The sequence below is a fragment of the Dermacentor silvarum genome, chromosome 9 (assembly GCF_013339745.2).
Source record: "Dermacentor silvarum isolate Dsil-2018 chromosome 9, BIME_Dsil_1.4, whole genome shotgun sequence".
Taxonomy (NCBI): Eukaryota; Metazoa; Arthropoda; class Arachnida; order Ixodida; family Ixodidae; genus Dermacentor; species Dermacentor silvarum.
The window spans coordinates 132,500,343-132,517,539 of NC_051162.1; the positions used below are offsets into that span (position 1 = coordinate 132,500,343).

At 43.5% G+C, this 17,197-nt stretch overlaps 2 protein-coding genes across 2 annotated transcripts in view; both read right to left on the reverse strand.

Moving 5' to 3' along the window:
• Positions 1 to 1,750: 1,750 nt before the first annotated feature.
• LOC119464383 (protein FAM177A1) lies at positions 1,751 to 5,019 on the reverse strand. The gene is made up of 2 exons (XM_037725324.2): positions 4,857 to 5,019; positions 1,751 to 4,410 (listed from the first exon to the last, which is right to left on the reverse strand). The coding sequence occupies exons 1-2, from the start codon at positions 4,992 to 4,994 to the stop codon at positions 4,150 to 4,152; spliced, it is 399 nt and encodes a 132-aa protein (XP_037581252.1). The 5' UTR covers positions 4,995 to 5,019; the 3' UTR covers positions 1,751 to 4,149.
• A 10,759-nt stretch (positions 5,020 to 15,778) lies between these two features.
• The window catches only part of LOC119464384 (serine/threonine-protein phosphatase 5-like), a 119,174-nt gene continuing 117,755 nt past the window's right edge, over positions 15,779 to 17,197 (reverse strand). Inside the window, exon 14 of the mRNA XM_037725326.2 lies at positions 15,779 to 16,103. Coding sequence (XP_037581254.2) covers positions 16,050 to 16,103 — 54 coding nt within the window. The 3' untranslated portion in view covers positions 15,779 to 16,049. The remainder of the gene's footprint in view (positions 16,104 to 17,197) is intronic.

Here is a 17,197-nt window from a genome sequence, read left to right on the forward strand (position 1 = left end):
ACAGGAAGCCATTTCCTTCACTTTTTTCTCTAAAAGAATTTGGCCCAACACATAACCCTGCACTCAGCACACTTAGCCAAGACTCGGTCCGTGTGTTTAGACAGGTGTGTTTGGTTCCCAATAGGTTTCAATCAATGCGAATTTGTTCAAGTGCTTTCCCAACTGCTCCGTGCACAATTTCTTCAAACATGCTTATGCAACTTCGGCTGTTTATTGCAACATATGTATACATTTATCGTCTTCATTGCAACGTGTATGTGCAGCAGCTGCACGTTACCTCCGAGCCCCTTCTTTTTTTTTTTTGAAGGACATAGCTACTGCAGCTGTAAAAGACACTTAAACTTCACGTGTCTGGCTGACTTTTTCTGGCTTCTATTTCATCCCATCACGCTCCCTGCTACGTTTTTCTTTCCTCCATTCCAATAGCTATAGACAGCTACATGGAAAGGCATGGCACCAATCATGACAGCAGATTCTAAGCTGGTTCCCACTCTAACTTTGCCTATATTTCTCAACACAATGCCATAATTGTATGCATCCAAGCTTTCTTTGAAGTATTAAGTTGTAGCTTTTTTTTTCAACTATGTACATAATGTAACCGAGAAGTCATTATAAATCTATTTAGTTGCAAATTCCATTTAACAGTATATGGGGTACATTTCTTTTTTTTTTTTTGGACCATAGCAAAATTTTAAAATATCACCTGTGGAAGATTGCACAATTGTAGTCATTGAGCAAGAATACTTGAAGCGGTAAACATTACTCGCACGATAAATCGAGATGCATAATCGACTAAAAAAAATTCACTGATTAACTTTTGAATTAATTAATTTATGGGACGTATTAAAACTTACGAATTGTAGCCGGTGAGTTTGCCAGACATATCCACTCGGAAATATTTCTAAAGATCGCACGCAGTTTCGAGATATGCGCCGTGATACTTGCAGTAGAAATGCACTATTGTTCCACTTACATTTTTAACAAACTACTGTTTTATGCACTGAAGCACAAATGCAACTGGACCATCCCCCATGTATTTCATCGCACACTTTGCGAATGAATATTTCGAAACCGGTATCAGCCTGAAAATTTGTTCCAACTGGATACGCCTTACGAACTCACTTGCTACAAATAATTACAGTATGTGCTGTAAGGTAATTAATTCAATAGCTATTTAATAAATTAATTAGTCGACTATGCATTTCAATTTTTGTGCAAATAATGCAGCCTTTTTGAGTAATTCAGCTCAATGGCTAGAATTATGCTATCTGCCACAGGCGATTTTTAGTTGGGTATGTTTATACTCCTATAAGCTTGTTATTTTTTCTTGTATGATATGCAGTTCCTCTATCCAATTAAATCAGAAGTGAGAGCTGAAATCTGCACCGAAATCTACACACTATGTGCTATGTCATGGTTCACATTACTGTCTAGAGGAAGCAGAATGAAACCGGGACAAACAGCACTTTTGTGTCTAGTGCAAGTGGCAATAAAAAATATGGGGTTCAACATGCCAAACTGTATAATGGATTACGACATATGCAGTAGTCGAGGACTCTGGATGAATTTCACAGCCTAGGGGTACTTTAACACCAACACAAAGCACAGCATGCAAGTGTTTTTGCATTCTGCCTTGACCAAAACACAGCTGCAGTGGCTGGGAATCGAACCATATGACCTTGTGCTCAACAGCACAGCGCCATTAGCCACAGAGCTACCAGTGGTGCGTGTGCAAATGGCAACAGTAAGCCACATTTCAGCATCTGTTTATTCAGAACAAGTTCAAAACATGGGCATAAACAACTAGCAAGTAGCGTATGAAAACAGTACCTTCTTGCACAACATATTCAGCTCTGCTGAATTTCTCCAGCAGAATGCTTCGCAGTACAACATGCAGCATTCACAAAGCGTGAGCAGTACGAGCAGCAAAATGGCTGCAAGAATAAATATGGGCCACAGTCCCTGTCCAAGAAAGAGGTGCATGGTTTAGCTTGAATCAGGCACATACAGAGGCAGAAAGGACACTAGGCTTTAGGGGAAGCTCGAGTGAATTAGCAAAGGCTGGCAATGTCTTGGTCACCAACGGTACCACATAAATTGTTAGTCGACTATGCTTACTGGAACTATATTCGTTGCCATCAGCTTAATGTGATCAGCGTTTAACAAAATGAGGTAACTCTAACCCCACAAATCCCAAACACCCTTCCACATCAAGAAAAACTAGAACAATTCGTTCATCTGTATTTTAGGACATGGGGAATACATACATCTTCTAAAAATCAATGAAATATCACTTGAGTCAAAAATTTATTAGTATGACAATTAGTACAGTCCATCCAGTTATTTCGAGCCTTGTGGAACCTATAGTTTTCGGGGAATTATCCAAAAGTCGAATTGAGAAATGGAAGAAAACTGACGGGACGAATTTTTTTTAATTGCTTGAAGTATTCTGTCATCATTTACAGACTACTTATAATACAGTACTAGAATAACTACACACATCATCAGTCAGTGGCCCCCAAAACCCAACACTATCGTCGTCACTGGCAAAATTGTTAAAAGAGATATCGCCCAGGGCGCAGCACAAGTCGTTATCATAACTGCAGGACAAGTTATTGCAGTCACTGTCGTCGCCCAGGGACCTAGTAGCACCATCTGCGGAATTTCTTGTTTCCAAGCTTTCAGTAGCCGCTGCACACATGAGGGGGTGCTGGTGGGGAGTCAATGTCAATGCCCTGCCGTCATTGTAACGGCCACCCGTTACAAAGGGAAAGGCAAAGTGTAAAATATAATTAAGCGAGGTTGTATTAACGGGAGCCAACTGTGATTGGTTTACTTAACTGGCCACAACTAAAATTTCGCTCCAGTGTATTAAAGACACTATGATGGGCTTTGCTATAAGCTTCCTGCACTTAAATAGAAATTTTGAGGTATCAAACTCAGCATAGCAAAAATGATACGTTGGGTTTTGTGGGGTTAAAAAAAAAATTCCTCTGAAGCTAAATTTCTCTTGTGCCATTAAAATCCTACATAACAAAAAAAAATTGCAAAATGCAATCATTTCTTTTACATGCCAATCAAACATTTAATCTGGCTGCACCTTGCACAGACCTTAAAAATTCTTTTAAACATTTACTCATCTTTTTTTTTTAAAGCAACCCTCATGTATGTTGTTGTCTAAAAACACCAGTTACACAACCTTCATCCCCTCCACACAGGTGTTTACAAACTAGCACTCGTGTCGCCATCTTGTAGGTTAACTGACTTCACAAATGAATTTCCACCACTGTACGATTAAGATGCTGTCCTATATTGTCGAAACAGACGTGGGCATTCACAATAAATAACCGAGTTTTAAATTTTCTCTAACCAGGAACTTCTTGTCCACAGCCTTCCTCTTGTGGAGTCATTCAATACCCCCTTGAATTAATGAGCATGGAAGAGCAGATGGTTCTAACAACATTCACCATACTTGAGACATAAAGTTTGGATAGATACCATAATTCTTGGGTCAGTTAACTGGGCCAAAATCCTTATGTGCACTGGAAAACCCTCGAGGTTATCAAAAGCTTGTCTATATTTTGGCTCATAGGAAAGCAACACCAAACAATGAAGTCTGAAGGGCTCACTTTTCATGGCCAATTACATGCTGTTTCAAGCATGAAAACAGCTTTCCAATATTTCCGGGCAGACTAGGCATGTGTATGTATGTACATGAGTTAGATGCATTATCAAAGACTACCAAGCGCAGTGTCTGCACGAATTCTCTGCGCAAACAAGCCACAGGTCTATGAAGTTCCCACTCTTAACATTTTATGCTGTACGGACGTTCATATGTGACAAGTGTTTGTGGTCCACCAAAGCGTGCATAATTGCCTTAAATATAAATAAAGCCTACGCTCTCCGCTTGACATACCACGTATGCTTTTTGATCCTTTGGCATTCTGGAATGAATGTGAGGTACGCGACCATGCAACGTGCCGCCTGTGCTCCGCGCAGGCTCGACCAGCCGCCCAAAACGAAGAATAATAAATCGCGGTGTGCGCCTTCAAGTGTGCGTCGGTGCGCCCTCGCGTGCGGGTGGGGACGAGCATGGCACGCAATAGTCGCGGCTCGCCGTGTGCTCAGTGTAAACGAGTGCGTTCACACTCAGTAGCGCGGACCCTGTTGCTGGGCCGGCTGCTGGGCCGTGACCTGGAGCAGCTCCGCTGGTCGCTGCCAGCCGGGCTCCTGCTTCAGCTCGTTGTCGTCGTCGCTCGCCTGTCCATGCTCGATCTCGTACCGGTACTTGGGCGCCGTGACGCCGAACCAGTTGGCCAGGTGCTCTCCCAGGTAGTCGCACACGGCCAGAGCCTGGCTTCCCAGCTGCAACGCCCAGTGCAGCAGGAACGGCGCCCACGGTAGCGTACTCTGCAAGCCGCCGCCGCACGCCACTGTGGTCTCGCAGCGCGCCAATTGGGAAAGAACTGAAATTTGGGCTAGTTGATGTAGATACATCTTCCAAGCAGAACACGGGGGAAGAGGACGGAGAAAAGCTGCGAGTAACACCGCTGTCCATCTTCTTCTCTCGTGTTGCGCTGTCAGCGAAGTTGCGCGGCAGCCACATATAACTCACTTCGGGCGCATATTCGGTGCATATAGTTCACGGTGCACGATGTCAGCGCTGAAAACCGAAAGGCATTCCGGCATGCCATACGATTGCTCCAAACAGATGCCTCACCGAGAATGCTTCCGAAGTGTCTCTAACGTGCCTGCCGCTTGAAAAAGAGACGGAAGTGGCCTGACATTAAGGAACAGCTTGCCTATACCCATGCTTCAAATAAACCTCTGCCAGATAGCGGCGCTGTCTCTCTTACCGGGTCTACCACGGTCATGGGCACAGGTGGCTCATCCTCTTCGGAGCTGTTTTCGTGAAGCACGCCGTCGCTGAAGTGTAGCACCTTACGTGGCGGGCTGAGTTTCCGTAGTTTCGTGGACTCGGCGCGGTCGGCCATGTTTGGTGGATTGAATCCACTCCGGCTTGGATTGCATCGGATTCGACGATGGCATTGGCTAAAGTCCCTAGATTGCCTGCTCTTTTTTAAGTAGCGACATTCTATGGCCACAGTATATAGCCACAGTATCTACTCCGTCGGCCCGCCATTATCTTCCTAGATAGCGTGCGCCCGTCAACGGCCGCTGCTATCTACGCTGCTCGCAGCAGCGTGCAAGTGAATGCAGGTGAACAGCGCTAGGAAGAACATGCCCAATGAGATTCGTCGGCCGCACTTCAAAGCTTGTCGCTACTTCAAGAAAGAAAAAAAAAATCTAGGGACTTTAGCATTGGCTAGAGCAATTTGCTAGAGCAATGGCATTGGCTAGAGCATAGGAGGCTGTGGCTAGAGTGACTTGCGGTGGCAATCTCCGAGCTATGGATTAGAGCTCTCTCATATGGACTCTCTAGATTAGACCCAGTACAGTGCCTAGAATGTAAGTATATTCTAGGCATTGTACCCATAGGAACATAATAGGACCATAATTATGTGTAGACAAACTACTCTTCTGTGCATGATGAACGCTGTTTGTGCGCACCCATCACTTATAATTTGCCCTTTTCGTTTCTTCCCGCTTCATCCACTGCGAGATAGCAAACCAAGTGCACCCTTAACCTTCATGCCTTTCCTTCTCTTTCTCTATGACTGGGGCTCCACACTCTAAAAAAATTGAAGTAGAAAACTACAATAATTATCATAGGCAGCGTTAGCGTCTATGAAATCCGCTGGAATCCCGTTAAGTTGCGGTTCCACGCAACGTTCCCCCACCTCACACTTTCTTGTGTGTGCTGGCGCAGTTCGAGCGTAGCACACCAGGCACCCTACTGGGCACGTGCCCCCACCATATATGCCCCCACCCCAAAATGTGTTTGTTTGTGGCGTGCCCAGCCCTCCTCACCATTCCCAGTGAAATGCGTGCCACTTCCCCAGATAGAAAAAAAAAAAAGAAAACATTTCGCACATTTAAACACTCTGCAGGGATCGGTCCTATCCCCCTTTCTATTCAACGTGGCAATGATCGGTCTTCTTGTGAGACTCGAAAAAATAGAAGGACTCGGACACAACCTATACACGGACGACATCACCCTCTGGGTGGCGGCTGGAAGCGATGGGCATGTGGAAGAGATCCTCCAAACAGCAGTAAACACGGTTGAAGACTACATCAGAGACAAGGGACTGCGATGTTCCTCTCAAAAATCAGAACTTGTGGTATCAGAACTCCGCATATTCGAAAACGGTCATAATGGAGAAACCATTAGACTACTGGATAATAGTGTTCACCAAACAGACTAATAAAGCGGATATCCAACAGGAACTATGGCATGAAAGAGCATAATCTTATTCGATTAATAGAAACATTCGTAATCAGTCGTATCGTATATGTGGTCCCTCACCTTAAGCTCTACGCTGCGGAGAAAGCCAAGATAGAATGTATCATTAGAAGGGCGTATAAGCAAGCATTGGGACATCCGGCAAATACGTCAAACAAGAGGTTCCTAGCGCTCGGGGTGCACACCACATTAGACGAACTTATTGAGGCCCAGAGAGTGGTGCAGTATGAAAGACTAATGCAGAGTTTGACAGGCAGACACATCTTAGACGACATCGGAGGAACCTACGATGCACAGCACGGACTGCGGGAAGACATACGAAGGAAAATAAGGGAACCATCTCTCAATACCCCCAATCCACAAAAACATGCACCCGGAGTTTCACGAAGATACAAGAATCGCAAGAGCGAGAGCTCTCCACAAAAAATTCAATAGTGCCAGGGACGTGGTCTATGTGGACGCGGCGGAGTACACAGATAGACAGAGTATGTCGATAGTTGCTATGAGTCTCGAGGGTGACTCCAGAGTTAGTGGCACTGTAAAAACAGGAAAGGCAGAGGTGGTAGAGGAGGCTGCCTTAGCACTGGCAATAGCCTGAACGGAGGCCAACATCATAGTCAGCGACTCCAAGACTGCCGTCAAGAACTAGTCCAAAAAAGAATCTCGCCGGAAGCGCTAAGAATTTTAGCCAACTTTCGTGAAGATCGAGATGTGCACATTATGTGGACACCCGCACACTCCTCCCTTCCCGGGAACGAAATAGCGCATAACCTAGCTCGAGAACTGACGGACCGAGCAGGTGACACGCAAATACTGGGAACAGAGAGAGACCAGATGATCAGCTTTACCGAGATCACCAAACACTATAAATTGGGAAGGGCCCGTTTCCTCCCGGCACTCTCCTCGCTAAGTAGATGGCAAGCGACAGCATGGTGCTTGTTACAAACAGAAACATATCCGAACCCCGTTGCCTACCATCGTTACTATCCAGAACTTTACACCAAAAGGTGCAGATTCTGTCAAGAAAGGGCAGACCTACAACATATGGTTTGGGCTTGTCCTGGGACACCCACACAGAATAAAACACACAAGACTAGAGAGCAGTGGGAGACCGCGCTGCTCAGCTCTGCACCGGAAGACCCAATTTAAGGCAATCCAGCAGGCCGAAGATGCCGCCAGAGCCCAAGAGCTCGAGGCCGTCATCTAGGTAGAGAGGCCTAGGTCTCACAAATCTGCTGTACAAAAATAAAGTTTATTCCTCCTCCTCCGCACATAGTTGGAATCTATACACAGCTAAGCTTTGTGTGAGTGCATAAAGAGCCCCATTTTCTTGTTTGTACTGCACATAAATGGTTTTTAATGGGAGGGACAGCATTTTTTAAAAGTGTCTGGCTATGCCACTGGCGTGCATGGTGCACTTTAAGATCTGTTCATTACGAACCCCCACTCCTCCTCATCCCTCCTCCCACTCCTTCACAACCACCTCACCACATCCTCTATATAACCACATCTACAGGATCGCCCAAGTTTACTACTACACTTTCTCTGGGATCTGTACACTTTAGCCAGCGAGAAAATGACTCAACAGGTGCACCAAAACCTGGAAAGTAAGAAAAGTGTCGCTTCCATTAAACAATTATCATCTTGAAGGCACATGTATAATTGTGTCAGTGGGATACTTCGGTACCATTTGTTGTTTCATTGCGTATTCTGCAAAGAACAGAGCAAGTCACTGGCACATCTTTAGGGGTAGCATAATTGATTGTACAAGCCAACTCATTATATTTATGCAATTCATTATATATATATGCTCAACTGTCCTCACGACACCACATGGCCCATCTCACTCAATTCACAGCCTCCTCACTTCATCCCTTTGTTTTAGTGCCCTCAGGCCATTTCCCCTCACAGTCTACCAATTGAAGGATTGCATTGCTGTAAAGAAGCTAATGCTTAAAAATTGCACCCTTTATGGCATGATAATCATAGACTATTTTGCATGCGTTTCCTTTCTTGGGCACTGCGCACTCTGTAAAGTCATGTCATCCGATGCATATGTGCATATTAGTGTGACGTACAGTGTGCTTACATGAGCCCAACAAATGTGGGTCGAGTTGGCTTGTTGGCCCGAGATTTGCACGCTCATGTAAATGCTATCTGGTGAGGCACTATGAACATTGAGTCGACCTGATTGAATGGTGTCGGCTGACCCAGCCCAACCAAATTTCAATGCGCATGTAAATGCGGATGGATCTAGTCGGTGGTTCACAGCCAGTAACCAATGCAACAGTTGGCCCAATTTTCTTGTTTGAACTGCACATAAATGGTTTTTAATGGGAGGGACAGCATTCAATGAGCTTGAAGCCAGGGCATTAGTTCATAAACCAGCCATGTGCAACGCTATTTCAGTGCAGCAGTGAACTGCAAAGCAGACAAACAAAAAGCTGCCTGGACATTGCGGGTAGCGTCAGCTGGCAGCCACCACTACAGATACTATTGAAGCATGTAGAAGGGAGCCATATATAAAGCAATTAACCTTTTAAAGAAATTGTTAAGATAATGTGACACTCACTCAATCCGTGCCCTTACATTTATTGTCACAATGACATCGAACGCCATCAAGACTATACGTCTCAAACCTCGTGTAAGGCATCCCACTGACAGCGGGCATAGAACATAATTGGCCACATTACAAAGGCTGCGAAACTTTTGTACAGGCATTTATTGCTGCTTTTTTGGAAATAGTTGTAGGATACTAGTGCGAGTGTATATGTTGAAGCCATCTTCTCTGACAGCCCATTAATGCTTTGAGATGGCTGCATTGCAGATAGCAGTCATGGCAGGAAACACTCATTGTCGCTATCAGCTCATTCCTAAGCAGTTCACCTTTACTCATTACTTCAGCAAAAAATCAAGTCGCCCTTACTCACACTTTCAAGCATGTCAGTTAAATTACCCATCCTTGTCTCAAGCATAATTGCCATTATCATATTACATTGGTGCACTGTCCTGAACATTTTGAATGCCACTAAATGCATAGCCAGGATATGCATTAACGAGCCTATATGCCACAATATTCATTGCAAGAATTATTCATACATAACGTACATGCTGCAACTCGAAGTTGATTGAAGAAGAAGTGTCAAGTACAGTTAAACCACGATATAACGAAGTTGGTAAAATTGGCAATTTGTTTCGTTATATCAAAACTTTACTATATTAAAATTCGACCTTTTATGGAAATAAATAAAGTTGCCAATGGATTTTTCTTATATGGAAGAGGCCACAAAATTTTCTGAATTAGCGGGCAAACGGAAAAAGCAAGTTTGAATGAGATATAAGTTCATTTTGTTGAATTTGAGAGTCGGCGAAAAAAGATAAGGTTTCATGCTGTGCCGACATCCTCACATCGGTAGTAAGATGTTAGGCAGGCCATGCTTTCGCGTCCACTCCGCCCCAGAGGCTGATGCTCACGGTGGGGTGACGCTACCATGAAAAGCGCCGGAAGCGGGGAGCGAATGCTTAGTCTGCCTTTCGCTTCAACGCCTCGCCGTAACTCTAGATTACGCAATCTCCGGTACTAAAAGCATGGGAAGACAGCACATATGACGCCATGCCATCTCAGCACATCCACTGCTTACACTCGTGGCAGATTACCTCTTTAACAGGACACGCGGGGTGCGTATATGCTCAGCCGCGCTGACAGCCATGCTCAGCCACAGCCGCACTAGAAAAGGAGACGCGTGCCACCCTACCTCCACTCCCTCGCCCTCCCTTGCACCTGCTTTATCACGCTACCGTGAGGATCTTATTACACTTGGACTTATACCGAACATGACGCTGCTCCACTTCGGCAGTCGCTCTCGGTCACAGAGCGCGCGATTTGAGAGGTACGTTCGCAAGCAGCTGCTTGTAATTCAACCATTTGACCATCTGCACCCGCAGAAGTTTCCATTTATTGTCTCGGTATCTCTTTGCGCCGGCAGTAAAATTTCGCTATATTGAAATTGTGTATAAACACACTTCGTTATACTGAGGTTCTAAATACATGGTGTTTTTGGACAAGAAGTTGTGAAGTTAAATACTTCGTTATATAGAGAATTTCATTTTATTGAAGTTCATTATATTGCGGTTTAACTGAACCACAAAATACAATATGGCTCGATGAAAGACAAGGTACAGATTACTTGAGCTTTAGTAGTGAACAGAATATGCTATCAATAAAAATAGGCAACTGCACCTCAACCTGCTTCGTATCATTGCTGGAACTATAGCGAACACACTAATATGACCACAAGATGGAATGAGCGCAACAGCACATAGTAGTGCTTACGATCATCCCACATGCCAATTATATCCTCCAGACATTGCAACAGGCATCAATAATCATGAATATCAATAACAGCACGGGAGCATACATTTTTGTACCGACATTATGAGAGGGAACCTGGAGCAGCACTTAAAATATGAAGTGCAATCTCGACTAGAAATCAAAGTGCTATTGTTGCAAAATTAGCGCTACGAAGTACTATAAACAGGGCTGGGTGCACTTAGAAGAGTGGGAGGCACAGAGCAAAATCGGCTTCAAGAAATGGTTCGAGGAATATGACTGAGAACAGATGCACGGCTAAGGTACCGATATAGAAAAGAAGTTTCTGTCTCACAGTTCAGAAAATGAACGAGGAAACTCACTAGTAAAAAAAACACCGCATATCCACGAAGTGAAGGATGATGAGTGGGCGAAGCACCGGGGGTTCATTCATGCAAAACGCCGGAAGCGTTCTCCGGAAGCCGGAGCTTGACGTACATGTACTATACATATACATATATATGTACATATACATATATATATACATATATATACATATATATACTGTACATGTGTACAGCACTTATATAGCTCTTGTGCACCGCAGTGCCCTTAGTGGTCTCGATGCAAACCAGAGCTACGGACAACGTGGGACAAGGCTCGGCCCTAAGGTGCTTCGCCCCTAATACGTTGACAGCATGGATGGTGGCAAAAAAAAGGAAAAAAGGGTGTTAAACGTAAAGCTACCGTAACAGAAACAGCATACTAGATAGGTGCAATGGAGAAGGAGCCAGCTATGAAACCGTATCGAACAACAAAAAGTTAAATTAAAAGAGAAAAATTGTAAGATAATTCAAAGTGCAGTACACTACTACTTGAAGACGGGCCATGATGGCTGAGAATGCAGTGTTATGAAAGAAAATTTGCCAATAAAGACTCTTCATGCAGAGATTTTTGAAATAGTGCAAAAACCATTGAGCATGTTTAGTCAACATGTTGCATTATACATCCACATGGAAATGACAACATTGTTGCCCTGCCTGAGCCTTAAGCTTTAAAGATAACAAAGGAAAGGTTAATGAATCTGTGGAGAATCATAAAACACTGTTAGTGGAGTAAAGGTATGGACCACACATGAAAAGATGCATCTTTTGAGGGCAATAAACTACTTTAAATGTTCAAAGGTTTCTTAAGATGAACCACATACCTCAAGTGATGAGAATAAATGCAGCAGACTGGTAAATCGTAGAGATTTGCTGGCACCAGCCACCAGCCCTTAACAAAAGGTATGCTCCTAAAAACCATCCAATCCATCCAACTTTCGATCATTCAGCCACCATGAGAATCATGGGTAATACATGAAATTCTCTGATTCAGCATGGATTCATTGAGAAAAAACGTTACAGCTTCTTTTATTAACAACATAGAAAGCTGGGCCAGTCTGTACATGCTTGATTAGAAAAAAAAAAAAAAAAGAACAGTAGTGAACATGGTACACAAAGGAAAAGAATGTGATGGGACAAAGTCGGAACAAGCAATTAAAATTTATTATTGCAATATTATGGAAGCATCAGATAATGATCATTTGTTACACCATAATTCCCCAATTCATTATATCTGATATTTAGATATAATACATTACGGGAAAAATTACGTGTGTGTATATATATATATATATATATATATATATATATATATATATATGACCTTGTTCGGTTATAAGTTCTTAGCTGCCAGTCACAGCTTTGTCCTGTCATGTTTTTTTTTTTATTTGTGTACCATTTTCACTGCAAGTTTGTTTCCAATCAAGCTTCTTTTATTGTTTCCTGTGGTTCAGTTGTATTGTGTGCTGACCTCATAAGGTTTCCTTGGGGCAGTTAATTGTTTTACGTAACAATTATTCTATTAATTGTGCAATGTCCAGAGTACAAATAACTGACAAGGGGAGAGGCTTGGGCGTGTTGGTAATTCATCGTAGCACAAACACAGTGCAAAAGGAGGAGACAATATAGGAAGACGCACATGGTGCTGACTTCCAACAAGTTTTGTTGGAATCTTGTCCCCGTTTCTAGCGCTGCACTTGTGTTATGAGTATACATAAATTAAAGTGTCAGTAAACCTAGCAACACTCGCCATTTGCACTCTTTAAATTCTGAACATCTTTTCTTCTAATAATGTTCTGTAAGCAGCCCAATGGTAGAAATTACTATTGCCGTACAATAAATTTCAAATTAAATGTGACTGTCAAGAAAGTTCACATACAAATAACCAAGGCCACCAGAAACCAGAATGAGGTTAAGCAAATGCTGTGTTGCCAAATGCAATATTCTGCCCATCATACCCATCCCAGCTGAACAACTATAGTGACAATATATGCAGACACTGACAGCAGGTTTCAGTCTAGAATATGAAACTCTATGCATGTGAACATGGTCTCCCAAGATTGCATCACGCGCACATTAAAACCAGTACATGTAATCTCGGAGGTCATGCATGTGAACAAGGCTCAGAGATAGGGCAATGTGCAGGCTACATGCAATGGCAGATCTTGGAGGCACTAATGAGAGTATTAGCCTCTTGAAGAAATGAGAATATGATGGAATAAATTGTCCATGATACGTATCACCTTTCAAGGCTGCCAAAGTGATTACCGACTAGCTGCCATGAAAATAAAAGGTCGATGTTCGATGTTCAACGCTACTCCTTGTATTAAGCAGCATGTCACATTACAATGATGCACAATGGTCTAAATGTTGCAGTGCATCAAGGAAATGGAGGCACAATGAAGTGTTCTTACTATTCCTGTCATGTCCCTGTGCTCATGATGTGCTACGAGGTTTCTTACAGATTATCAACTTTCTCAGCCACACAGACTGTTAAAGGTGTAGCCACATGACGGATGGTTCTGCGGATGACTGCTCTGTAGACAATAATTCTGCAGATTGCCGTCTGCAAATGAGGTGAGCAGTCAACAGAGCTGGAAAAATATTACTACACTTTAACTTGCATTCTTCCCGAATGTTAGCAGCAGACTGGCTTGCAAGTAGCTCCAAGACAAAAGTTGCAAAGAAAGAACAGTTGGCCACGATGGCTGATGTTTTCTCTGCACTGGACAAAGACAAGCATATGTTTGAACAGTGTTCGTTGCAAGACTAGCAAAGCATTCTGGTCTAAATATGTGGTTTCCGAACATTAGAACCCGGATACGAGAAATGGCTTGACATTTTCTGTCTGTGTGTGTTGCGTATTCGGCGCTGCAAACAGAAATCTGTGAGGTGTAGTCACATGATGTGCCATCTGGCATGGCAGATTCAGATTTATTCCATCACGCCAGTGCACTGTATAGGCAACGTGCAACAATGCTTTTGAAGTCACAACTGCACTGTCTTTTGAATATCTAGAAAAAAAACAATGCTTTATGATGTAGCATTACCACAAGGAAAAAAGAGGTCAATAATTGACACAAAAGCCATTCAGTAAAAAACCTCAATCTCCCAGTGCGCAAGTAATGTGGCTGCAAAGTTTAGTGCAGCAATTCCTGTACATGTTTCACAAGTGTGCTTTAGAGTGCACAATACATAAAAAAACTGTGCAGTTCTTTCCAAAACAGCAATACAAGCTTACCAAAATAGACTTCATTATGCCTACTTCTAGTACTTATTCTATTGCTTATTATTTAAAGCATCTTACAATAGCATTACTTTGGCACATTTATTGTTATACGATTCAGAGCTAGGGAATGCCTTTTCTCTTACTAATACCAGACCAATGCATAAAATATGCTTGGAGGCACTAACACAGACAATCCATCAGCAAAAGATCCTATATAATGCATGCTTCCTGCATATATTGCTTTTTTTAATTTTTTGACATTGTCTAGCAGCAGTGTCGAAAGGGATGCCAAAAGCAATTCCATAAAGTAGTCCAACTCAATGAAAATTGGATAGCCAGAGTTTGCATGAAACCCATACAGGGTTCACATAAGTACCAAGTATAACACATTATGAAGAAAATTTGCGAGTGAACACTGAGTGACCACCACTAAACTATGGCTGTGTTCCAATGCTCGCCGTAAACGGCTACGCGGACAGCAGCCATCTCCTTCCAATTCTGACGAAGACATCAGAGAAGACAGTTTTGCGAAGGCAGCACTGATGTCAAAAAACCATGCAGGCTACTTTTCTGCCCAAACAACATGGCGGCCAAATGGCGGCTGAGCAAGATGCTTGAAAACTCGACGGGAAGGTCGTCTGCGCACAAGAAAACGTTGCCACACTTTCCTATGTGCTTAATGGAAGTCACATTGCGTTTTTCATAGGTTCACATGTGCAGAGTTAAAATACAGAAATAATATGTACTTTTCTTAGCTTTATTTTTTCTGCCCCGAGATGGCGTCAGATCGCACAGGCATCTTCCTATCGTCTTCCAGCCAGTTTCAGATGAATTCCATTACTTGGGCTTGAAGCTGACTTGGCTGTCTATATGGACTGTCTTCGATGCTGGCCAGAATTGGAACACTCTATGGCACTATCTGTGCATAGCAGACAAGGCTGTAATCAACCACATTTATTAGTGCATGCTGATGGGCTAATGAAGAAGTGGACACGAGTGAAACTTAAGGATGGATGTACATCCTGTGAGCTGCATATTCACGCCATGCGACGATCAAATACAACGAATCAGTCGAACCACATCAATAACAGTTGCATCCGGCACAAAGATACCTTCGTTATACCCAGTAATAATTATATGTTGCTATCGTCAACAAACATTCTAGATCTACTTCGTAATGCCTGGTAATCCACTATATCTGTGTTCATTAAACCCGATAATTTGTTATGCCTGTATTCATTACATATGATAATTTATTAGACTCGATAATTAGGTATACCCATGTTTGTTATATTGAGATTCGACTGTGTTGTAGACAGCAGAGGCCTCATGATATCGGCGAGTGCTAGTCACTACAATGGGGTGCCAAGTCATGCAAAAGTAGATGTACTAATGAATGAGATCAATCAAGAACGCACACCCAAGGAAAATAAAGGACTGCATGCAGCCACAGCAGCAGCCCCACGTCACTCCTCACAAAATGAGCACAGGCATTCCAACTGTTGCACATACTGTATTCTCAACAGCAGTTCTTTAGTACAAACTGATAGCTGGAGGCCGTCTGCGACATGACTTGGAGCAGGTACGGCCGTCCCATCTGTGTGGCTCTAAGGCCTGCCAGCGGCCTCCGGCTCTGTGGAGCCACTTGCTGGTAGCTGGCGCCAAGCATCGGCAGGGTGAATTTGCGTGCAGTGGGTCCCAACCCTCGCCACCATCTTGGTCAGCTGTGGCAGCAGCAGAAAGACAGTAAACCGCCTGCAGGCCTCAGAGGGCGAGCAAGCTGCTTGCATACGCCATGGGCTTGATGTTCGGATGGGGCTGCAAGTGCACCAGCAACAAGTGAGTAATCTGCACCACATTCAATGCTTGCACCGAATGAAAGGAAGCCAGAAATGACACGACTTGCTAATAATTAAAATGGGTGCCTGCAGCAATGACAAGTCAACAGCAAGAGAAGGCGCACTATGCATCAACAATGCCACATTTTGTTGATTCATTTGCCACTGTGATCACTGCAAGAAACTAGTAGCACACAACTTGATTACACTGTTCCATCGCTAAAAGCAAAGAAAGAAAAGACAAGGGCAGTTCAGTGCTGCTGTCCGGAAGAAAAAAATTGGCAGCTGGTTTCCCTTTGACGGTTGTCAACGCCATAGCCATAGTCTCTATTGCAAACTCGCCTCCTCCCATGGCAACGGCAGCAACGTGTGATGCGTCCATAGCGATCGCCAAGAGCTCGCCCCGAGAGACGTGCCGGCCGCGCCATCGGCTGCCGCCGCAACCTCAGATCGACTTCAAGAGCATTCTGCGCCCCAAATCAAATGCAGTTCCAATCCAGCTGAAATACTGCTCAAATCCAGCGCTTAATGTAGCTCCAATTCTGCTCAAATCCTGCGTTTGTGTAGCTCAAATCCAGCGCTAATGCAGCTCCACTAATGTGAAACCTGCGGAAGTGCGAAGCAGTGATCCGCCAGTGAAGGGTGGTGTCGCCCTTCCTTGCGCTGTGCTGGTGCCAGTCTGGCGTTTTGGAACTGATTTTAACGAGTTTCTGCTAGTTCATGCACTTAATGCTTGATTATTCCTGTCTTTTAAATTATTCTAAATCATGTTAGTTTATTCTGAACCAGTTTTAATCAATTCTGCACTTGTTTTGACCCTGTTTTGAGAACTTGTTTGTGAGCGTGATACAGAAAGATCACATGCGACTGACTCCACCGTCAGCCCAGGCCCCTAAAGTGCTTCGCACTTAATAAACAGTTGAAATAAACCTATTTCTGGAAATAGGGCAATTCATCATACTATTACATTTGGCCATTAGTTGTTTCTACAACAAATCTTCTTGCATGTCCTAAGCATTTTGTTGTAACACGATTAAACTGTGTAAGTAAACAAACCTGCATCTCCAGCTCATT

What these genes read in the sequence shown, in the direction of transcription:
- LOC119464383 (XM_037725324.2), bottom strand. Translation starts at nt 4,994, where the DNA reads ATGGCCGACCGCGCCGAGTCCACGAAACTACGGAAACTCAGCCCGCCA. An exon ending in CCATGACCGTGGTAGACCCG is followed by an intron (nt 4,411 to 4,856) that starts GTAAGAGAGACA and finishes GGCGGCTTGCAG; the next exon opens with AGTACGCTACCGTGGGCGCC.